We start from the raw sequence: 26,027 nt of genomic DNA on the forward strand, positions 1-26,027 counted from the left end.
TTTGAAGGAAGAGATTCTCAGCCTCAGAATGATGTAAACTCATTAAATTAGGATTTTCCTATTCAACTGAAAAATGTGGAAAAAATCCAGTATCTAAGAATGTCACTTTTGTGGAAAGAGGATTTGGCTTTTATAAGCCTTAATAGAGGGAAACTCGTATCAACCGCAACTCGTCAAACTTATTGAGTACATCCTATTAATGAATATGTCACCTCTTTAAGATCTCTGTGATTGTTTTGAAACTTGTCAAAGACAGTGAGTACATCCTATTAGTGGTCATGTGATTGTTTTTGATATTTTTGGTAGGGGGTCAATAATGATGTGTCTCATGGGTGGAGAGATAAGGCAACTATTAAAGATGGCAGGAACTCTGGCCTACAACAACTACTTAATACGCCACATATTTTGCGAGTCTAAATTTTTGCGAATCGGGACTTCCCGACAAATTCCCGAGTGGTTAAATTCGCGATCATGGAGTGGTGTAATGAACAGAGAAATGTATACGCGTACGTCATATGCATATTGGCATTAGAGTCAACATTTTCCTGTGTTTTTCATTTTGCGAATAGCAGCTGACTCGTGAAATTCGCGAGAATAAAAACATCATGAAATATTCGGTGTATACAGTATGAAAGTGAGTACTTTCACTTGATTTTCTGCTTTTAAATTTAGTTTTACCTAGAAAAGAGCACTAATAATAAGTAATTACTATTAGCCAATTCACACACCTGTTTCTTAGATTTCCTGTGTGTGTGTCTGCCCCTTTTTGCTGCCAGGTCACTTCTGGAGTACTGAGACATACTTATCAAATGAGTGCAAGTTAGAGTGTTAGAAAAAGGCAATCTGATGAAATTAAATGCCAGCCAAAACCAGAAGGAAATTACTCATAGCTATAGGTGATATAACTCCAAAATTTATGAACCAGCCATATGCATGCATCTTTTATCCTGACCAAAACAAAAACAAACAAACAACAACAACAACAATTCAGCTGACAACAACTGTTTTCTCTGCTACATAAAACACAAGTTTCTTGTCAAAACTAATCAGATTGCACAATGAAAGTTGCTTGTATTAGTTGCTGCTTGGTGTGGCAGAGCAATGTGATTACAATTGGCTAGCTCTGCTATGGATATACACCTGGCATTTGAATGAATCATGAAAAGAGCCTACTGGTATTTCCTGGATATCTGAAAGGTAAGTTGGCGCGCAAATCTACACCATGCTGAAGTTGACATTAGAGGCTGAAGTTGACATTAGAGACTAAAATGTGATTTAAAGAATTGTGGAATTTCATCAAAACCAAAAGTAGAATTAAGCAGTTATGTCACAACAAAATGATACTTTACCCATGGACATACTACAAATGGACGTCCATCGCTCATTAATCAATTCATGCACTTGTTTCTGTCAAAAGCGTCACAAAAGCATTTTAAGCGTGCTTTCCTGCATTGATCTTATCATTGCTGCCAACAGCCAGCCTGGATAAAAACAAGACGGCACTTTGAGAAATATAAAAATGTATGCGCAGAAGATAGTAATTCTCTTAAATCCAGAAAAATGCATGTGCAGTTGTAGCGTACATTGGGAAATTATCGCTCAAGTAATTTCATTTGCGAAATGCGTGTACTTTACAAGAGTAAGCAATTATTTTGGCAGGTTGGTTGTGATTTGTAATCTATTGTTTCCCCATTTTTTGCACATTGTTCAGGAGTAAACATGGACCATAACCATAGATGGCATGTATGTCCTATCATTAGTAACCGGAGGGCCAAACCCCAAAAAGTCGCTTACTTAACGAGTGAGTCGCACTCTCTCTACAAACTAAGTAGACCATGCTTATTTTCAAGTTTTTATTGTAACAAACAACATTCCACTGGTCTACCTCAAAAAATTTGTTGCGAAAGCTTCCAAATCCAAGATGGCGTCCAAGATGGCCGCCATATTTACTGAATTTGTTATTTGAAAGATAGAATTTGATTGAAAGATCAGATTTCAACAAATGTGATGTCATATGAAAGAGAATAAAATTTTCTACAAGTTGATACCATTTTTGTGGGTTATTGTGATAAGTGGATTGAGATTTTAAGGAAAAAACACTCATTTTTTGATATTTTTCTGAAAAAAGGAAAATCATGAAAATGCTTGATTCAGCATAAATCAGAGAAAGACTGAAGGATTATCTTGAAACGTTTCAAGAATTTTGTTTGACATATAATTAATATTTGGAGAAAATTAGGGGTCAGTACCGTTTTTGGTTCAGGAGTTATAATGTCTCAAACTTGAAAACTCACTATGTAAAAATGGCCACTTTAGTTGTGACAATACCTTGTTGGTCGTAAAAAGAGCCTGCGCGCGTCAAGACTACTACACGCACCACTGACACTGGCGCTTGTAGCAGTGCCAGTGGTGCGTGTAGTAGTCTTGGCAAACGCAGACATTTTCTTTGACAAACAAGGGTTTGTGCCTGCAAACTAACTTTTCATACCAAGTGGTAGCTCAGGTGACGCTGATTGCTATTATTTCAAAGTAGATTGTTCTGAAGCAGATGAGATGAAGCAAAAATATCTTTCAAATAGAGGTAGAAGCTTGAAACAACCTTGCTATAGAAAGTTTAAAACAAAATCTGTATCAATCACTCAAAAAATTCAAGATTGCAGGCCATCAAAGCTGGCATAGTGTATTGCGCCAAAGTAAATGTATCATTTTGATTTTGATACAATTTTGTCTGTTTTGCTGTCTATTTGTATGGTTTTTATATATTCTGAACATTTTAATGCTATTTCAAACCATCTTAGGTTTTTACGGAGACATTTTTTTCAGAATGCACCATGAATATTTCTCTAAAAAGTTTGAAAAAAAATTAAATTAAAAATGTTTATGAAAACCATGCAGAAATTAACATGTTTCCCATATAATCAATATTTGGAGAAAATTAGAGGTCAGTATTGTATTTGGTTCAGGAGTTATAATGTCTCAAACTTGAAATCCCATTTTACATAATAATATGCATTTACACGCATCTGTTCCCAAAGACGTCACAGAGGGTCAAATCCAAGATCGTGCTTACTTTTCGAGTTCCACTCTCTCTATAAACAAGACCATACATAATATTAAGCATACTAAGCAATGTTCCGTAAGTACACCTCAATAGATTTGTTGCAAAAACCTCCAAAGTGCAGATGCGGTCCGATAGGGCCGCCATTTTTATTGAAATTAAAATTTCAAACATAAAATTTGATAGAGACATTGGATTGCAACACATTTGATGTCATATGAAGGAGAGTAAAACTTCCTAAAAGTTGATACCACTTTAGCTGTGTATTGTGATAAATTGGGAGGGGGGGGGGGGGAATCCATATTTTTATATTGTTTTGAAAAATGGAAGAAATGTGAAAATGCATTATTTAGTATTTATCAAAGAAGAACTGAATAATTATTTTGAAACCTGCGATTGAGATTGAGATTTACTGAGATTGAGATATAATTCATATTTCTGGAATTACAGGCAATATCATACACTATTGACAAGTTAACGTCTAAAACTTGAAAAAATTACATTTATGCATTATAAATTTTGCATACAATGTGTTTACATGGTCACATGTAATACTGTAACGGTCTAGTGACTTGCAAGTACCTGCAAACTAACTTTTCATGCCAAGTGGTAGGTAACGCCGATCGCTATTACTGTAGCATTTCATCATAGTAGATTGTTCTGAGGCAGATAAAATTGAACAGAAAGTATTTTCCAAAAAGAGATAGGAGCTTGGAATTTGGCACAAATTTTGCCAATGTGTAATATTTAGCGATAAAAATAGTATCCACACAAAATTCAAGATGGCGGTAATTAATCGAGGTTGTCGTTCAAGGCATTATTTACCATTAGTGCACGTAAAACAAAAACCCAGCTTTACTTAATTCCTCAAACTAGTTCTAAACTGTGAGTTAGGGATAGAACAACTAATGTACAAACTGAAATCAGTATAATTAATGCTAAATATTGTCAGATATACTAAATAGATCTGATAAGAATGTTTTTTTATATACTAAATTGTCAACAGTTATGGCTATGGTTTCTTGAAAAGCAATGAAGATACTAATGTTTAATGGTAGAATGTTTTGTAATACAACTAACCTGCACATATAAATCGAATGTGATACCTCTCCCAATGGTAGAATACCTTTAGTGTGTTGCGTCAAAGTTAAATCTCAACTTATAACTTATAATTTGATATGTTTTTTTAATCTTCTTATATTGCTGTCTATTACATGTTCCTATACATCCGAACGATATTGTGCTAGTGTAAACCATATTGAGGGTCTTTTTTTTTTTTGGGGGGGGGGGGGGGGTGGAGCTCATTCCAGTGTTAGGGTAAGGCCTAATCTTTGATAAAAAAAGAAATGCTTCTGTATCAAAGATATGCTTTTTTACTTGTATGTTACTCTGCTTTTGTAAAAACGCCTGAATGATGATGGTATATGTGTAATAATGTCTGATCCGTAGATGTCCTTGAAAGCCCTTCTGATCCGAACCCCCCCCCCCCCAAAAAAAAAAAATAATCCGACATGGCGGCAATTTCTCAACTTTGTTGTGCGAAATGTGTTGTGCGAAATTACTTTTCAGTTTATTTTTCGAATAACATTGTCAAAATTGATTATTCGTGCTGTATATTCACATTTACAAATAAGCATGCTGAAACTGTATTTTCTGTTACCAGATTTTCTTACATTGTTTTTAGGCTGATTTCATGTGGGTTATAGTGTCACAATTGATCTGAGCTTATGCCATTGGTAGATGCTTTCCCATATTAGATATCAGGATCACTCGAGAGTGAAAATGTTCATTTTCATTCATTTTAGAGTGACCTCGGGGATCACTCGAAGAGTGACAAGTGATCCCTAAGGCAGGGCTCGACACTAACGGTGGTCCGGTGGCCCGGGGCCAGAAAAACGCACGTCGGGCCACCAAAATGTCAGAAATGAAGAACATAGTTGGCCTGATCGGGCCACCAAAAAAGATCGGATATTTACCTTTGGGCCACCAAAAATAAAAGTTAGTGTGGAGCCCTGCCTATTAAGGTCACTCTAAAATGAGTGAAAATGAACATTTTCACTCAAAAGTCACTCAGATTTCACTCTAAATTCACCGTTTTCTTGTTATTCACTCCTCACATCAAAAGCAAAAACTTCCACTCGATTTGGTTTTTTTTTCTTTTTCGGAGAGTAGAATATCACTGGTTCTAAAAATGTGTCCATAAAAACCTAAGACGGTTTAAGATAGCACAACAGACAAAATTGTATCAAAAACAAAATAATACATTTACTTTGGCGCAATTTTATACACTATGTCAGCTTTGATGGCCTGCAATCTTGAATTTTTTGAGTGATTGATCCAGATTTTGTTTTAAACTTTCTATAGCAAGGTTGTTTCAAGCTTCTACCTCTATTTGAAAGATATTTTTGCTTCATCTCATCTGTTTCAGAACAATCTACTTTGAAATAATAGCAATCAGCGTCACCTGAGCTACCACTTGGTATGAAAAGTTAGTTTGCAGGCACAAACCCTTGTTTGTCAAAGAAAATGTCTGCGTTTGCCAAGACTACTACACGCACCACTGGCACTGCTACAAACGCCAGTGTCAGAGGTGCGTGTAGTAGTCTTGACGCGCGCAGGCTCTTTTTACGACCAACAAGGTATTGTCACAACTAAAGTGGCCATTTTTACATAGTGAGTTTTCAAGTTTGAGACATTATAACTCCTGAACCAAAAACGGTACTGACCCCTAATTTTCTCCCAATATTAATTATATGTCAAACAAAATTCTTGAAACGTTTCAAGATAATCCTTCAGTCTTTCTCTGATTTATGCTGAATCAAGCATTTTCATGTTTTTCCTTTTTTCAGAATAATATCAAAAAATGAGTGTTTTTTCCTTAAAAACTCAAACCACTTATCACAATAACCCACAAAAATGGTATCAACTTGTAGAAAATTTTATTCTCTTTCATATGACATCACATTTGTTGAAATCTGATCTTTCAATCAAATTCTATCTTTCAAATAACAAATTCAGTAAATATGGCGGCCATCTTGGACGCCATCTTGGATTTAGAAGCTTTCGCAACAAATTTTTTGAGGTAGACCAGTGGAATGTTGTTTGTTACAATAAAAACTTCAAAATAAGCATGGTCTACTTAGTTTGTAGAGAGAGTGCAACTCGACCTCTGTTTTTAGCTTTTGGCCCCCCGGTTATAGGCCACGTTACATGCTTGTCCACAAGTGCCCACTTCAGTAATTTTCAATTTTGTGACAGGAAAACTGTCATGTTTTGGGGTTTGCTGCTCCTTTTCATCGGTGTTTATTCAGAGGCAGTTGAGTCTGAAAAGGCACCTCAGCAAAATAAGACTGCAATGGGGGAAACGGTTCTTTTGTCAGTGATGATGCATGATTGCACAATCGCCATTATCCAAGCACCTGAATGTTCTTAATATTAAGATGCACATAATCAGATGGCGGCGGTGACGATGGGATCAAAGAAAGACCTTCGTTACTGTTCCATACTTTACCCAACCTTTACATCTGACTGGCCAGCTTTTGTCCACTACTGTGGACTTTCTCATTGTCATATATTCCTTCACACCTTTTACTACCTGTCTGGAGATGCTTTAGGATTACTGGAGCACAGAGAGGTGACATTGTGTGTATCCAGGGTCCCTTTTCAAAGTAGGATTTAGTCTCCCTGATCCAGATCCCATCATTAACTTTCCTTGCCCAAGAGTAGTGGTCCCAGTCAATCACTTACCAGACAAACACAACAGAGCAAGGTTAATGGGCTTTCACCATTTAAAGTCGTTCAGCTGTTGCTAAGCATACCATTGACACTGACCACAACACTTGACAAGAAGATGCCCATACAATTGACTCTGTTTGTTTGCTTTCACACTATCTGAAAGATGACCCAAAACAGTAGAATTGCACCTTGAGAATGAGATGTATCTTCAAGCTACCCATGAGATGTGGCTTACCTGGACAGTAGAACTGATCTCTGATGCAAAGCCCCCAGTAATAGGTGCTTCATGTGCTACCAGCAATCGGCCCGTCTTCAGTACAGACTGGAAAATTACAGTAACAAATGGAAACCAGCATGATATTCTTCTTGCCAATCAACCATTTTGAAAGATATGTGAAATATTCAAAAATAACACACAAAAAAAGTTTTCTGATTACAAAGATATCATTGGTCATATATCACACAAATATGCTCACATGGTATTAGCTAAGTCAAACCAGGGAGGTGGGAAGAGACCTCCCTGGTCAAACAAAACAGTATTGTTATCATGACAGTCAATAAACGAATTTTGCTATGAATAATGTTCACATTATTGGTCATTCAATCCAAATCCACCCCTCTTTACTTGCTACATCTACCAATACTTCTACAACTTCAAGTATACATCTATGATTGCTTCAGCAATTATGCAACTAATACTTTATTCAGCATGCTTTATAAACTACTTGAAAATGAAAAAAAAATCATATTACATTACTTTCACTACTACTACTACTACTACAACTACTACTACTACTACTACTACTACTACTACTACTACTACTACTACTACTACTACTACTATACTACTGCTTCTTGCCATCAGGTCCCATAATTGTATCTTTAAAATTTATGGTAATTCTGCAATCAATGGTGACCATCACTGATTTCCTAACTTTGATTGGCTATGAAATAGTGTTGCTATGGTAGTTACCAATTTGAAAGATTTCAGAGTTACCATTAATTTCAAGTTACCACAGTTTTATGCAATGGGGCCCAGTACTCCTATCAACAATAATAATAATGACAGCATTACGATTGTGACTACCTTTACACTCTACCGCTCCTGTCAGTAGTAAAACGATTAAAGGACAAGTTCACCTTCATAGACATGTGGGTTGAGTGAATGCAGCAATATTTAATAGTAGAATACATCAATGAGAGTTTGAGGAATATTGGACAATCTGTTCAAAAGTTGTGAATTTTTCAAGTTTTTACTCAGTCACGTCTGGATGAGAAGACTACTATAGCTTGTGATGTCATATGAGTACAACTATATAAAGAAAGTATAAAGAACATTCAAGGTATTCTCACTTTTCTCATATAAGAACACTTGACTACTCTCTTTCAGATGTCAGGGGAAATAATATTACTCCTAGCATTAAGTCAGTAACACATCGAAGATATGTGCACTTTATTCAAAAAGTCAAGTTTTGTGAAATTCTCTTTTATTTTCCTTATATTGTTGTACGCATGTGACATCATACACTGTAGTAGTCTTCTCCTCCAGCAGTGATTGCACAGATACTTTAAAAATTCATAACTTTTGAACGGATTGTCGGACTTTCCCCAAACTTTCACTGATGTGTTTTGCTAATATTGTTGCCTTCACTCAATCAACATGTATATGAAGGTGAACTTGTCCTTTAATGTCTTCAAATCAACAAGATTGCTTCGATGCCATTATGGCTGTCATATTTTGTTTTTTCTCCATCAGCAATCTACTTGGCTTTCTCATTCTAAGAGCTTGAGATATCATTACCAGTCTACTCAAATGCACTTCACAAGGGTGTTTTTTTTTTCTTTTTCTGACAGAGGCATTACTCTGTTTAATTTGTCACCCATTAATTCTTTCTGCAGTTGTAACACTCTCTATCGGTGCATTTGCACTTCAGTCAGAGTACCAGGAAACAGTTAAACACAAACACCTAAACCGAAAACAAAAGAAGACAATGAACTACTAAAGAAAAAATATATAATAGCAACCAAACATTCTTACATTAATGGTTAAAATCATCCATGTGCTGAATATGATGTTAGTAGAGCTAGTACTTATCTCATGCAAATATTTGACACGGAATAAAAAAATGACACTTATTCCTGCTGCCACAAAGTGAACAAACAACTAAGAGATAAATGCACACTACTTTATATGGTCATAAAGAAGAAAACATATACTGTACATATTTGATGTAAATACGAAGGTATTGTTGTCTCAACAGAAATCACACAAACACAAAAAAGGAGAATATCAGCAGTGTATGGCTGCAATGCTCATTTTCAGCATCGAGACAAGATTACATATTAACTGCATGAGACATATTTCTTATCAATAAGTCTGAATAGCCCATGATCTCCCACCATGCATGGCTTAGTTTCTTTAATCTCAGCTGGCTTCTGGCCTCACAGTGATGTATACATCCACTAAATTGGTAAGACAATCAGACAGACTACAGCAAGATAAGGCAGGACTCCATTTATGTGCCATATATAAGACAGGTCTCTTATAGGAATGGTATAGTTTTTTTGAGAGATGTCAGGCTTTAGGTTCCCAACTTTTTTCTTTTTTTTGGTGAGATGACAAACCTCTTTTAAAATATGAAAGAGCATATAATTTTTAGGAAATTAAAGTTTATTTTAAGAAAATTTGTTTTGAAAAGGCTAAGATATCCAAAACAAAGCAATCCTAATAAAAGGTGGGACCCACCTTTATTAGAATTGCTTTTTTTGTTACTTTGCCTTTGGATATCTCAGCCATTTCAAAACCAAATCTCATCAAATAAACTTGGAATTCCTCTTAGATTTGTAAGCTCTTAGTTCATATTTCACAAGTGGTCTTGTAATTATTCAGTCAAGAGTTAAAAACCTGAATCACCATCTCAACCAAACCTATACCCTCCCTTTAAAGTAGAAATTCACTCAATGTTCAGGTTGACTCTGGTAAATGGAGTGAGAAAAGAAATCAAAAGAAATGGAGTGGTACAAGATTCTTTAGAATAGGATCTAAAATAGGAAAAGCTGGGAAATTCAGATATCACCTTTTTAGAACGATAATATCTGTCATCATTATATCTGCAAATCAGACGTGGTGCAAAATGGGAAACTATGCATATCAGACCTGGCAATGATGTCATGACCTCACAAGTACCCTCAGCTCACATATTTCCATATATTTCATATTGACATGAATTCAAGGAATATACTGTATGAGCTGAAATTTTCGCGGTGGTTTTATTTTCGCGAATTTCGCGAATCGCCTTTGAACCGCGAAAATAAAAACACGCGAAAATAACAACGCCCGAATAACTAAGTTCTGCTAGACCCTCGCAATTGCGAAATTAACAACATGCGAAAATGTCCTCCAAGTAGCAATTCGCGAAAACATCTGTACACGAAAATTTCAGCTCGTACAGTACAGAAATCTATCCATCTCTCTATCTACCCATCTATTTATCTATCTATCTATCTATACATCTATTCATCTATCTATATCATATATAAATATACATAATCTTGAGTTTTGATATTAGCAATGACTTTGTAAACCAGAAATCTGTTACTGTTGCTGCAATATTGGGAAAAAAGTGTTCTTTACTCTTTACATGTTTAAACTAATGACAGGTAAAGACATAATCTAGCTGTCTTATTTGCATAATACATATGATTATGGCTGACATTACTGCTGCATGTAAACATATAAAACATGTAAAACTCAACGATGCCATAAAGCTCTCACTTCTTGTCTGATTTTGATGAAACTTGCCATCCATCTGTTTGATATTACTTTTATTTATTTGAGGTTTTTTTAATGATCATTATACACACAGACATTGTGGAGTGCCACTGAGGACGGGCTGATTTTGCTACAACAAGCATTTCCCATAGACATATGCCCGAGTATGCTCGGGACTTGTCCTTAAGGAGTTAATCTAGAAAGGAAAACAATTTGCTAGAGTGAAACCTCCTTCAAAGATGAGTGAATGGTGTGATGTACAGTACAGTGGTGTACTAGTCCCATTTGATTCTTACCTTACACACAGTGTCCCTATCCCAAGGTAGAATGGTTACAAGGTCGATAAGCTCACAGCTGACTCCCAACTTCTCCTGGGCTAGCTGGGCCACCTCTCGTAGCACGTGGACCTGTGTGCCCCACCCTACCAGTGTCAGATCACTGCCTGCAGAGTGTGACACCAGGTGAAACAAAGGTAAATGATTTATCAAGTCTTTTTCCTGATGTTTCTAATGTGGGGATACATAATGTGTGTCTACCTTTGTGAGTGAAGTTACTGTGTCGATGGGGCAACAAGACCTTGTACCTGAAATTTTGGTGAAAATGATTTTTTTGCATTAATGGTCAGATAATAAGTTACAATAATTGTAAATGAATTCCTGTGCACATCCTAGCTGTCTTACCCCAAAAATAAAGTCACCATGGCATGTCCAAGGAAAGGCTCTCCCATTTGATGCAGTGCTTTGACTGCCATGTTTTTTGCTCTGCTGAACATTTGACACTTTGTAGATACAAGGTCTTGTCGCCCCAGCAACGTAAAGGCTTTCAAAATATTACACAATTTGGCTCACTGACGAGGCATGATGAATACTTGCTGGTAGATTTATATGGTGGGGAAAGCACATAAAATAGAAAAGAAAGCATGAGTACATGGAGATGATGACTGTGAGATTTGCAAAATATCAACAATAGATGTCACTCATTTCAAAGGGAATCAACTCCGTAACCTCTTTCTCACACGCACAATCATGCACATGACAGACAGCTTATAATTCTATTCATTTTTGTATAATTTCTCATCGAGCTCATACGTGCTGCACAAAGACAAAAGAATACAACCTTCAAACACAAGAATTCTACAATATGAAAGCAAACACACTTGACTGATATTCATGCCTCAGAAAACAAAAACAACTTCATTACTTAATTTTTGGAGCATTGTTCGACAAATTGCAATTCAAGCTAGAAATCACAGTGTGCACTTTGTACTACAAAGGCAAATTAAACTTTGTAATGTCAATTTCCTCCTTCTCACTCTCCATCTTTCTCCAAATCAACATAATTTGCCACACCAGGGTGGTGGACTACAATATTGATCAGAGTAAATACAAGCAGCAAATACATAACAACACTCCCAGTGCATGATCAAACACAGAGAGTCCTGAACAAATCAATATTCATGCCTCTTGTCAAAGTAATATGAATTCAATAAATTGCAGCCTGTCATTTGTAAATGCAAAAAGTCATTACAAGAGAGAATAGCTCCCATCAACTACATGAATACTTTGTACAATGGACATCCATGTAAATCATTACAGCTACAGTTACAAATATGCTTTGACCATGGTGAAACAAGTGTTCAACTTTGACCTGTTATGGTCATTTTTAGGTAGTAAATCTGAAAATCATATCTCATGTACACTGTTAAAGCAGACAATTTTGTGTGCATATTAATTTCTCACATTTTGGAAGAGCCAAAATTCGCAAATTAAAATGCATGCAAAAGTTCTCGTCTATACAACAATGTATAAATTGGATGACAGTGAGAAAGGATGTTGACTTCGAATAAATTCATGAAAATTTCATGCTGTGAATATTTCTTGCTTTACAGTTGGTTGAAAGTAATAACATAAATATCTTTGAAAGAACTCCACACTGTTTTAAATATGAAAGAACACTGAAATAAAACAGCCCTTGAATAAATATATATGCACTTATTTTCTTTTCTTTTTTACATTGGTATTTTGAATGAATAGAAGAAGTGTCAATAACATAACATTTCTGAAGAAAATGCTATTTACTGTGATTAGTTTGGTATATCTCCCTGAAAACCATTTCTCTACATTGCACTCCAGAGTATGCGTTTCACTTTTGCTGAAAATTTTGCTGTCCTACAGTCACCAGGTTTGACTCCTGGAATAATAGCTTACTTGCAAAGTGTGACAGTAGGCACAAATGCCTCTTGTTACACATGTAGAGGGCGTTTTTTCTACGGTACATTGCAAAGTCAAGCTACTAAAAGAGATACAAGGCCACAAACCTACAGCTTCTTTGTCTTTTAGTGAAGAAGAGTGAGAGCACTCAGCAGTGATTGAGAGACCTGGCTAGCTCTAGAGGGTCTACAGTTAGGTATTGTTTCATGTACTAATCTGCTGTCAATGGTACTTCAAGCTGTACCTTACCCAGGGTTTGATCTGCCTATAGATCTCACTGGATGCAGATAGTATTGCACACTACAATCTTTCTCAGAACAGTTTTTGTGAGGGGAGAAAAAACAGACCAGTCCGAGCCACTGAACTCTATGTGCGCTCTTGCTTGCTATCTACACTAGTGTCCATGAAATCAATCTTGGCACCGAGGGTTTCAGAGCACATGGAGCATATTGAAAAAAAAAACAAAACTTTTCACAGTATTAGACATAATACATTATCATTATATGTAATTATAAAAAAAACCTAATCAACAGAAATATTGGCAGCACAAATTCTTGTCCATGCCCAAAACTGGTTATGAAAGAAAATCTTGGAGCAACGATAAGTAAAAATGAAAAAAGACGCTGTCTGCAGATCGATACACGACATATGCTGCATATTTTTTATTATGTCATAATCTGAATACCGATACCACAAACCCTGGGAACAGCACCACCTGTTAATCAGCTGTTTCAATGGCACTTCCTTCAGCACATAAATAACAGTATCCAGGCAAGTGTTTGATTGTGTCAATGTGAACTATCGACTGGGAGTTCTACATTTCTGGCAATCAATCGGCAGCAAATACATGTATTCTGCTGCATTCTCTAGACACAAATCCACGGGATTAACATTGGTCAACTGTCAGAACTGTCAGGAGCACTTGTGAAAGTGTGATCAGTTATTGGAATAATAAATATCTGAAATTAAAATCCAGAATGAAGCTGTGAAATAATCCATATTCAAATAATCACTCCCAAGGCTATGATTAATTACTGATATTGCAAATTTGAATCTGAAGCAGGGGAAATAACCAGAGCTCATGTGCAAAGATTATATACTATTTCTAACAGATACATGTAATAGGTAAGTGTTTCTGTTGTTTCTGAGTAAAAGACAATAAAAAAAAGAAATAAAAGAAATTGTACAAATACAAACAGACACTGAAATGAAACACAGCTATTCACATCAGAATGCTACAGTTTGTTTCCATTTTTTCCATTCTCCTTTGTGTGAATAAATTTGATGAGTAGAAATGTTTACACAGCAGGCTTTGTTAGATTTGTTATTGTGCATATTCAAGCTAAGGCAAGATGGAATTTTTGTGTTGTGCATCAAAGTGCAACGATATGAACGTTCAAACATTCTTGAGAAGTACAAATGTTTACCTCACACAAAGAAGCTATTGTTTGATTCATTTCAAGCTGAGAAACAATATATCATAATGCAATTTTTGTGTTTCACATGAAGATGTAACAATCTTGGTGTGTCAAAGGTACTTGAGGAGTAGACATTTTTTGCAAAGGAGATATTGTTTGATTTGTCCTTGTGCATTAATACAGAATATTGATGTGGTACACAAATATGTAATTCAGTCAGTATCTACATTGTAAGTATACTTGTTGATGTATACATTGCTGGCAATAAGGCTGCACCCTCATTAATGCCGCGTCCCAATTTGAAAAAAAAATAAGAAAAATAATGCCTCCGACACCACTTCGTGGCGGAGGCATAAAAAAGCAAAACAAAAAAAAGCAGAGGAATTTTCTTCTGATCAAAGCTTTCATCATTTTTATAAACCTTAATATCCAACTTACGCTGTATAACTTCTAAATCTTTTTTTGCACATTTCTTTACAATTTGATGATTTTTATTTTCCAGCTTTATCAAATGACGCAACCTGCATGCTTGGATTTTTAAGAATCATTCAGCATGTGTGCAAGAAATGTTGATGTATCAAACTTGAGAATAAAACTTGTGTGAAAAAGAGCATTTACATTTGTTTTCCACTCACACACATCACACAGCTTACCAGAAAAGAGCTGGGTATTGCAGGAGATAGCACCTTACAGCTTACTATTTCTCTGGGCAACCTTCAAATGCCCCCCTTAATAATCTCCTAGTGTCAACATTTTGTATCTGAAACATTATCTCAAAATGCCTGCAGGTTATTTCTGTAATTCTCTCTCATTTTCTACCTACACAACCACTGAATATTCCACTAGCCACTTGACTTCATTATTGACAAATTAGTAATTCTCTAAAACAGGGATTTTGCAAGATCCCAAGTAGAGTGCTGGCCTATTTACCCCAAAAAGTATTCACTTTTAGATTTGAATTAATGTCCTGTTTGAGATCTCTACCAATTAACTATGTAGACTGAGAAGTAGAACTTTCAGAGAATGACTATTCCAACATTGTATTACGTTTTTGTCTATGATGTGATAGTATACTTCTCATCTAGGCCTACTGGGTCTCATTAATTGAAGCAGTTTAGAATCATGCAGGGTGGTGAGTTGGCTCAGTCGGTAGCGCGTCTGCCTCACAATCCTAAGGACCGGGGTTTGAACCCGAGTCTGGACTGAGCAATGTTGTGTGTAATCATACTGTCCCCTCTAGCAAGAGGCAAGACACTTCGTCCCTCGGATAGGACATAAAATGGAGGTCCCGTGTATGAGAGAGTCACAACACATGCATGTAAAAGATCCCGCTTCATTCATTCATCGCAAAGAGCAGGGTGTTTAACCCCGTGAAGTAGTCCCGCCTCACATCCAACTGGACCCCATGGAAGACCAGCTTAGTGTAGCTGAATATGAGATATCCAGCCATCGTCTCAGATGGAATTGAACAAACAAACAATTGTAACATAATCACGACAACTGCAGTATCAACTGTGTCATCAGGCCAGCACAGTGGCATGAAATCAGCTACAGGTCTCTCTCTCTGTTACTGCCGAAGTTGACAGGAATTATTGTAACTCACACTAAAAAAACAAACTCATTTTTGTCATCAGCTTGGTGTCCTTGTTATATAGCTATCATATTTTGGGTTGTTATTGTTTTTTGTTTTTGCATTGTTTCGTGTGTTTTTACCCCAGAAACCTGGGAATTTCAGATATCTTACCTTCCTGTAAGACTTCACCCTTGGAAAGAGGCAGCATGTAGTCCTTCACTGGCACTTGTTCCACTAGAAGGATGTAAAGCAGGAAGACAAGGATATATATGTCATTCAGTTCCGTGTTGAGAAAAGGAGAAAAGCATCAGGGAAAGTCTACGATGGTAGACTTAATATGGCTAACAGGAAGCAAAGTTGCCAAAGTGTAGATCTGCGGGAGGTATTTGGGTATGTTCGGTTATTAATAACTTGAAGTAAAACATTACTTGTGACACTTCTCCTCATATCAACGATCAATATCTGTCTTTATTTTGGAAAAAAAAATAATCCTCAGTAAGTTTATTTTTAAATTCATTGCAGGTTTTCCATGTCTTCTTCGACCAGAGAAAAACACTTGCATAAATTCATGATATCAGTCAATCTTTAATACACCCACTAAAACATTCTGGGTATCAGCAGGGAATAACTAAATATTAATGTCTAATGTTACTAACTTATTAAAAGGTATTAGGTTTTTATTTGCTACCCTACAGATAATGCAATACATTGGCTTTATACAGGTTACATTGAGTGTAATAATGGATTCTACATTTGCATGATCTGTGCCTAAAAAAGATATCTCTGAGTAATGTGCTCATTTCGCTACGTAATGAGTGCTAACAATGAGCATAATTTGATAAACACTCCACTGCTGGAAAATATGTACATGAACTTGTCACACAAAGCCTATCATAGTCATCAGATACATATTTCAGTGAAGGTCAAGTCATAATAACGGAAGCTTTCAAATCATCTCAAAGGTAAGAAAAATTGGGCATTTCCTACTCATAAAATCTAAAATGGTAGAAAAAGAAAATGTAGTAATGATACTTTTGAAGAATGAGGTTTTGAAGTTCATGGTGTACTCAAGTGAACTAAGCCATTATTTACTATGTGTGAAACAAAACAGGGTACAGGCCACTCTATGACAACCCCTTTGAGCAGACTAACAGATTAATCTTAAACTTGGTCCTCTTATTAACATTTTTTTTTGCTGAGTGATTTTGTGATTTCATCACACATTTTCATAAACTTCATGAACAGAAAACAGAGAGCATTGTTGAAATTGGAAAAAAATGGGAACTGTTAAAAAATATAAACAAATATATTCAATTTCACATATCTAAACTTCCAAGCTTGAAGCTTTAGAGAGAAAACATGAAACTTTGTTAGGAAAAAAACGTCAACCACCAAATCAGAAGAGTTGACCTTACAATAAACATTCAAAGAAAATTACCATTTGGCACAAATGCATTGTATGTTGTGTTTATGCTAGAAAGCACAAATTGTAAGACTTTTGCTGATTCAATAATGGGGAATGCAACAAGAGCAAAGAGAAAATTTATATGATATCTGCGGTGATGCAAGCACTTCGGACGAATTCGGGAAAATTTTGCAAAGGCTTGTAATACTGACGTCATAAAATGGATCAATTTAATGACAGCAAAAGGCGTGTCACAGCTTAAACAAAAAATCACAAGTACATTAATTGCTATTGAAGAAGAGGTACTTCGAATTACGCTAACTGTGATATTCTTCAAAAGAAAAGGTGGCACAGAACGCTACTGTACTAGTGCCCAGCTTAAGTCCCAGTCACATATAGACAAGGATTCTCATGGATCTACACAGAGATCCCCGGATCATGCTGGCGATGATCCGGGGAGTTCTGGGATAGTTTTGCCCGGGATAGAGCATCAACGAGCTTTGATGATGGTACACATGGTATCAACACGGCAGCTACATGGATGAGACTGGCCCAGCACAGCATCTACAAAGCATCTACACAGCACTTACATGGACATCTTACACATACCACGCCGGCACACAAAAGTCTACCATCAAAAACAAGCTGATTTTGGATTTTCATCAAGCCTCTTCTCATTCTCGTCACTTCAACATCGCTGTGGCTTCCTGAGTGAATTATCAAAAATTTCATATAATTTTGTTTATTTTAATCATATATTTCATTTATATATGCATTGGATGTCCAAGACAAGTTCTTGAGCTTCAACATGCCTCCAAAGAAGAGGAAAGTCTCTGTAACAGTTGGTCTGCCAAAGCAAAGAAAACTACCTGTTGTTGAGGAGCCAGAACCTGAACCTGAGAGATCCAGATTGAGAAGTAGTTCTCCTGCTTTGTCTCATGCTTTGTATACTAAGACCACAGCACCCATCATGACAGAGAAGAAACCACAGACGACTTTGGTGCTGACTGATGAGCAGGAAGCTGACAAGGCTGACTGGTTGAAGAACCACCCTTTGCTCTGATGTGAATTGTCACAGACTGCCGCGGATACGCACAGCACCATCATTACAGGCAGCCACACGGATGTTCACGGCAACTACATGGTAGCCACACGGACAATCCCGGATTGCTCTATCAACACGGCAGTCCATGGATGACGATGGATATTTTTGACCTCCAAAAACTGCCAACATGTTGGCCTCCCGGACATCCATGGACCTAGACGGACCGCCAGGGACTCCGAAGATGCCCAAGGCATCTACACGAATCTCTCTCCAGATCACTCCGGATCAGATCCAGCGTGATCTGCCGTGTATATGTGACTGGGCTTTAGGAACTATCATTGGGAGAGCATATCTAAGATTTTAGAAGGCAAGGGCCATTGCGTTTTTGAGTTGGAAAAGCCGATTCAACAATGCTGAACGAGAAAGAACAGCAAACCATTGGGCACAATTAAACAGCTGATTGCATAACTCACACAGTAGCAAGGCCAAGTAAATGCTGACAATGACTTTTGTCGAAGTGTTCAGGGTGGGCGAGAGCCTGAGAGACATGGAATTTAACTTCTATTTGAAAGATTGTCGCTACTCTTGATGTTTTTAAAACAGATCGTTCAAATGACATGGAGAAGCATTAGATTCACTTTGCATTGGTAAGGCATTTATCTTGTTTAAGTACCAATAAAATGTTCACCAAGGACAACAGCTACACTGTTGAACCTAAGCATTATCTATAGGATGTAGTCTGCTTTTGCTTGCTGATTGAATTCAGTGATGTCACAAATATCATGCGTGTTCGGAGAGTTTCGGTAGGTTTTCAAAATAGAAAGGAGAATGGTATTCTTCTCACTTTATGTTGCACAATATTTTTTGTGAGGTCGGAATTGTAATAACTGGGGTTGGCTTAAACACCATTTGAGATATCATGAAATATTATTCTTTTTTAATAACTTTAAATGGGCAGTTTAAATGCATTCTATTTTCAACCATACTGGCATACTAACTAATACGGTTTATTTCATTTTCTCTCATTATTTTCTTTTTAACCGTGCAGGTTTTTTTCTTTCTTGACTTTTTCTTTAATGCATGGTCACATACAATTTGTCAGTACTATACAATGTACATCTCTGATAAAGCTCTGTATGACACTCACCTGCAGCCCGATATAAGACTTTGGGCTCGAAGAAAACACATGGGTTGCGATCTCTTATACATGAAAGAAGAAGACCCTTTGCCTGTATTGGACTCCTTGGTACAACCACCTAAAACATGACCATATGAAACGGTGAAAATATCACAGCCATGATATCAAAACTTTGTGTCGAGGATTCTGCCAAGAACTAACCATAGTATAGTGCCAAGAGAAGAGAAAGACAAACAAAGTGGAAGAAGAGAAAGCAGAAGAAGAGGAGGAGGAGGAAGGAGAAGAAAGCAAGACGAAGATGGGTTAAAAATGTAGATGATCATGGAGGAAGACAAGGCCAATACTTATCAGTCCGTACTGTGCTTTGTTCACTAATAAATGTAGGTACACAATGTCATGCTGAAGTGCTTTCTTAGCCTCCACTGGCACATATAAGCTAATCCCCCTAATCCCCTTATCCCTTCTGTGTCACCATGGCCTTCTTGATGGATTGACACACACAGCCTGCTACACCTGGGTGGGCTGGTTAACTGTTAGACTAGGTGAGACTTCAATTGTCATACTTTCACTGAACCACTTAGATTTTATCTTCTGGATTGAGCAGATCTGTTAAATATAAATATATCATTGTTGCAATTTGAAGCACTTGATAATAATCATTGAGCAAGATGACACAACAGGGCCCCAAACACCCACATCTGATAAATGTAGACAATCTGATATCAGTCAGTCAACTGGCCTCTTGCCAGATCAAAGTAATCATAGGCAGGCCTTACTGAACACACATTGTATATCCCTATTCAAACAGGCTACGACAATGATAAAGTAATGATTACAGTTTGTATGACTTCCTGCACACAGGTGATCCTGTTCACATTCATTAAAGAGACACTACTTAAAGGGACATTCCAGACAATCTATATAAATTCACATCATGTACTACTAGGGTACATAAATCAATAGTGCTAGGTATTGATTTGTGGAATTTATTGCTGTCCTCAAGCAGATTAGCCAATACTCTAAAAAACCCAAACATATTACACGGAACAAGGATGATGATAGAGGAGGCTCACATTTTCCAGCAATGCATCAATGTACCTGTGTAGAATGTATGCTTCCTTCTTTTAGCATCATTCTGCTTCCTTGAGCATCCGATAATGCATTCTTATGTGAAGCTGCCGTGTCATCATCCTCATTCATTTTAATATGTTGCGAATTTTGAAAACATTCTTACTTCTCATTCCCAATCACTACAGATTCTAAAATTCTGTACCCAATACAATCAACTTTACATAGTATGTTCACATGCAAAAGTCTAAAAATCATCTAGAAGTTAAGGAAGGAAATACATCTTCAGGAAAAGCCTATTGTGAATGACAAAAAACAACAACAAACAAACAGATTACATCTACATAACTTGCAATGAAGCATATGTAACACTATAGACATTCCCATTTACTATGACATATGGTAATGACATTTCCTCTTCCAACAATCGGTCTATGTTACAGATAACCCCTCAATACAAATGCCACAGAAGGGACAAAGCGACCTATTGATAGTAAGTTTAAATTTTCAAGTCTGACAAAACTTCAAGTTCATAAGTATTTTGACAGACATTAATACAGTTAAAGGAAATTGAGCGAAAGCTTTATGTTGTGGGTTCCCATTGTCACAAATCTACTTTAAGAATTAATACTAAGTGGACTTTAGTCACATACTGTGTGCTCAGTTTAAACATTCATGAGTATTTTGTCAACAGGTTTACTAAATTACCACTGTGGCAGCTGGAAATGAAAGAGTTGAGAACTAAAATGTTCACATTCACATTGATACTGCAGATAAGCAGAGTATAAACTTCACTCTCATAAAGTAACAATGAAAGGCATGAGCTTCATGATCCCCCAAATGGATTTCCCTACTCATGCTTACATCTAAGTTCTGTAATCTGTGGGGTTGGCAAACTGTGAGCAATGCACAGCTAGGTCAAAGCCTGATTGGCTTTTCCTTCTTCTTCCTTTTCTTTTTTTAAAATAATAGAAATTGATGAATGTGGCCTACCATATCCAGGGCACTCCTATTACTACCAACCAAGTTGTAACTTTAACAACAAAGTAAAAATTCAGGTCCAAAACTTATTATCACTAATGTTTATGGTGCAAAATTCCCTTCAGTTAGGCCTTTAACAATATTTGATATGTAACAAGAGAAAATTGCTGGTCCCAAGGACTTTGTTATAATGGGAGCTGCCTGTACAGGCGTGCATATATATCATATGCATACTCATACGCGTATGTAGTGACATTTGACCCCTTTAACATAGAAATTATAAACAAATATGATGCAGCTGACACACCAAACCTTGGACTAATCAAATGGACAATCCCTGCCCGGGGGCCACAATATTTGCATGGAGGGTAACACAATATTTTCTGTTCTACCTCACATTGACTTTAATAACTTACCTTGATTCCAGGGATGTGTGCAAAGAAAGCCTCTGGGCTCTGTGAATGATAGAGGGCGCCATGACCCACTGCTCCCCAGGGAGTTCTGATGGTCAGACCACCGGCGTCAAACATGTTGCCCGAGCGGTAGCGATACTTAGCTGCTTCATTGACAATCTTACAAGGAGATATAAGACAGCGATTAATTTGAGACAGATAAAATCATTCTAGTCATCCTATTTCATATTCAATAACTTGAGCTTTGTCTGGTTTACATTTTTTTTGCATGGTACGAAGAAAGAAGGAATTATCTTTTTCTACTTTTTCTGTTGTTGATTTGGTTAAAAGTGTGAGATTATTTGCCTTTTCCCTGCTCAACTCATCTAGCAAAAAGTTGCAAACAGCTGCACTGCAAGCATTGACTGCACCAACAATTTTCATATCCAATCATCATTTTCTTTAAAAAAATTGTAGAAAACAAAAACTACATGGTTGGTTATGACTTGCCTCCAGCATAAGATACCACACCACAGTGATCTATCATATATGTTCTTGATGGGCTAGCAGTTTTTGCAAAAAGACAGGAATACATCAATAATTGCTTACCTGGTCAAATGCTGGATAGATGTAGTCTGCAAACTGGATTTCTGCTATGGCCGTTGCCCCGACAGCAGCCATCCCGATGCCAAAACCCACTATACCCTGTTCACATAGCGGTGTGTTGAACACTCGGTCTTTACCTGATCAAAAGAGATATAATGTTCAGTAAGAGAGAAATTATGCCAGGCTGAAGTCCCTGAGAACTGGCCTACAGGACATGACAAAGATGTACTACTAAATCACTTTTACCCCATATATTACAAATTCAAAATAATGGTCCTCAACCCTTTAGCTTGTGACAGAAGGCAGACGTTATGTCACAGAAGTACAGAGCCTAATACACACCACTGGGGTTATATGGAAATGAATCTCAGATGTGAAAAGGTTTTGATATAAATGTTAAGCTGAATCATGGATGGTAGAATTTTGCTTTGCCCACTTCATTTTGGGAAAAAGTCTACTTACCATATTTATCTGCAAGTTCCATTGTACACCGGAATACGCCTCCAAATGCAACATCTTCACCAAATATGACTAAGGGAAAGCAACAGAGAGCAAAGATGAAATACTTGATTGTTCAAGGCGTACACTGGAAAACAATAATGAACACAATGAAATTTTAGAGGGGATCACCGGGCTAAGGAAAAGTTTTGGATAGTGAATCTGTCTTTGTTTAAAAAATAGGGGGAAAAAACCCATATAATTTATCTTGTATGGATGTATGATTTCTGCGAAGAGAAAAGCACAAAATAATTAATGGCCTTTACAAAATTTATCAAGTGTGTAAAATCTGCTTTCTGCTTACATCTGTTCGTGCACTTCAAAGCTTATTGCCTCTGAATCATAATTGGGTCCACTGTTTTGATGATAGAAAAACACAGGTCACATGCATGATAATACACTGAGCAGTGATGCCGACCTTGTAACTACCATGGCAGTATTCTGAGATCTGAAGGGGGATATGTTTGGTGGAAAAAACTTGTAAATTTTGAAATGTCATGCAATAGACATGTGTAGTAAAGCTGTTTTGGGAAAAAAAGTTTTCTATGAAAGCTATAGTATTGATTGGAAAATGCAGTGCAACATACCGCAAAAAAGAAAGAAAGAAGAAGTAAAAGTTGGCATTTCTGAGTAGGTATATCATGCATGTACAAGCTTAAGTTGTGACTGGGTGCATGCAGGGCCCAGCAATATATGGCTGTTTGTTTATTTGTTTGTTTGTTTGTTTGTTCATTTCCATCTGAGAAGATGGCTGGATAGCCCATATTCAGCTATGCTAAGCTGGTCTTCCATGGGGTCCAGTTGGATGCGAGGTGGGACCACTTCACCGGGTTAAACACCCTGCTCTTTGCAATGAATGAATGAAGCGGGATCTTTAACGTGCATGAATTGTTACTCTCTCACACACGGGACCTCCATTTTATGTCCTATCCGAGGGACAGAGTGTTTTGCCTCTTGCTAGAGGGGACGGTATGATTACACACAACATTGCTCAGTCCAGACTAAGGTTGAAACCCGGGCCTCGTGATCATGAAACAGACACGCTACCCACTGAGCCAACTCACTGCCCTCTATATTAAATTTACTGTATCAAGTGATGTTTCATTATACAGAACGACAACCTAAAGAAAGATTACACAAATGTTGTCACACTGCAGAGATGGCAGGACATTTTTAAATGTCTCTGCCTATCATGCAGAGGATGTCAATCAGCAGTGGAGCTGCCATATTGCAAAAACAAAGTCTTTGCCCATCTTGCTAGTACTCTTTCATTTATATGATAAGAACAGATTGTGCAACTACAGTTGGTATGCTGCTGTACAGAAGAGTGCTTTGAAATATCTCTACCATAGAAGGCAAAAGTCAAATATGCATCATACTGAATTACATACATATATATATATTGGTTTTTGCTTTTGTTTTTTTGGTTTGATTTTTTGTTTTTTTACATGGAAGCCTGGGAAGTATTTTCATTTTAATTCTTAAAGATTCCTGTGCGACTTTGCTGAGATTACAGATTAGGGTAGATCGCAACAGTGCTTATGTATACCACTTGGCAGCTCAGAATCCTTGCTGAAAGTGCAAAAGGCTATTGCTTGGAGAGGTCTCCAACTGAGCATGGTTTAGTGGATATTAAATGAATCAAAGGATTTTATCATTTCACCTGCTGTGGGGTCTGTTGCCAGGGCAATGTCCATTGCATTGTTCAGCGACTGAAACAGATTCATCTTGGCCGTCTCACCTGCAAGAATATTGCAAAGACAGTTAACACAATGAGAAAAAAAAGGTAGCCTATTGTATCAGTCCCTAATTCCAAGGTATTGGGACTTTAAAAAAAAAAAAAAAAAACTCCTTGTGTTAAAATAGATTAGAGAAATAAGGCATGTAGCATGAGTCTGAACTCTATGTACCATAGATAAACAAAGTGTCAGTATAAATGAGCAGTTTCTCTGTTAAAGGGGTACCTCACTGTACACTCTGCCCCTTACATTTTCACTTCTTAGGTGAAAAATGCATTCAAATCACATACTGCGTAGAAATGACTCACACGTATAGCAGTAATGAATCACAGGAATACTCAGATGAAAAGAAAAGTGCTATAAAGTGATGTCATTTAGGTTTCATTTACCATGTATGTAAGTTGGAATTTCCCCATATCTTATGGACAAAGACCAAGCATCACCCCCATAAAAATCTGCAGCCATAAACCAAGAAATGATGCAAGAGAATACAACTGACCATATTTTAACAAAACTAGACAGTACTGTGATAGATAATGCCGTCATATTCTGAGTTACATTGTATATCACTCACATACTTGATACTTCTGATTTTATGAACACAATAATTCTACAGGGAGGTAAAAGCCGATAACACATAATTTTGATATAATTGATACACAAACACTATGATCACTGCATAAATGGACTTCATTACTTTGATAAGCGATTCTAATTATCTATTCTTTGTTTGCATCACAACCACTTTTTAAAGTTTGGTGAACTGTTATCAGCATATTTTGCTAAAAGAAGAAAAGTGTAGCTATTAAAAGTATTTGGTCAACAGGCAACACTCTGGAGAACTTGCCTTTGTATGCCTTTGGAACAGAATTCTGGAAACTACTAGTAATTGTCAACAATGAATACAGATTAGAACCCCTATCCCTTTGTGTCACAATGGCCTCTCTACTTGACTGAACCACATTGTTATGCTTAAGCGGGTTTGCAAACTTTACAAGTACATTGTAGGCCAAGTTTGGATGGACTACTGAGTGCTGATGAAAAGGCTTGGCAGTTAAAGCGTGGACCTACTGCTATTAAAGTACACACATGGACTTGAAACAAAGGTCTTTCTTTGATCCCATCATCACCTTCGCCACCTGATTATCTGCATCATAAAGGGGATGGCTAGTAACTGATCAGTGGGAATCAGTTGGAATACTAGGGGGATGATTGTTCCAATCCTTGTGGGATTCATTTAAGAGTACATTATATATCTATTGTTGTGTGAAAATTATTTGCTTCAGAATGGTCTCATATTCAAGTAATGTGCAGTTCAATGTTTCTAGGTTTAATAGCACGCCTGTACAGTGTCGGGGTGATCGTTAAAGGCCTGTTATGAAAAAAGGT

General features: G+C 36.9%; 1 protein-coding gene across 1 annotated transcript in view; it reads right to left on the bottom strand.

Annotated features, from left to right (window-relative positions):
• Positions 1 to 26,027, bottom strand: part of LOC139738819 (2-oxoisovalerate dehydrogenase subunit beta, mitochondrial-like) — an 89,384-nt gene that overhangs the window by 56,844 nt on the left and 6,513 nt on the right. Inside the window, exons 2-9 of the mRNA XM_071649455.1 lie at positions 24,563 to 24,640; positions 22,864 to 22,932; positions 22,405 to 22,538; positions 21,820 to 21,975; positions 19,364 to 19,472; positions 15,938 to 16,000; positions 10,862 to 11,007; positions 7,029 to 7,115 (exon numbers count right to left, since the gene is read on the bottom strand). Coding sequence (XP_071505556.1) covers positions 7,029 to 7,115; positions 10,862 to 11,007; positions 15,938 to 16,000; positions 19,364 to 19,472; positions 21,820 to 21,975; positions 22,405 to 22,538; positions 22,864 to 22,932; positions 24,563 to 24,640 — 842 coding nt within the window. The remainder of the gene's footprint in view (positions 1 to 7,028; positions 7,116 to 10,861; positions 11,008 to 15,937; positions 16,001 to 19,363; positions 19,473 to 21,819; positions 21,976 to 22,404; positions 22,539 to 22,863; positions 22,933 to 24,562; positions 24,641 to 26,027) is intronic.

This window comes from Diadema antillarum, unplaced genomic scaffold (genome assembly GCF_040938485.1).
Source record: "Diadema antillarum isolate AM-2024a unplaced genomic scaffold, OU_Dant_1.0 seq00000768_RagTag, whole genome shotgun sequence".
Taxonomy (NCBI): Eukaryota; Metazoa; Echinodermata; class Echinoidea; order Diadematoida; family Diadematidae; genus Diadema; species Diadema antillarum.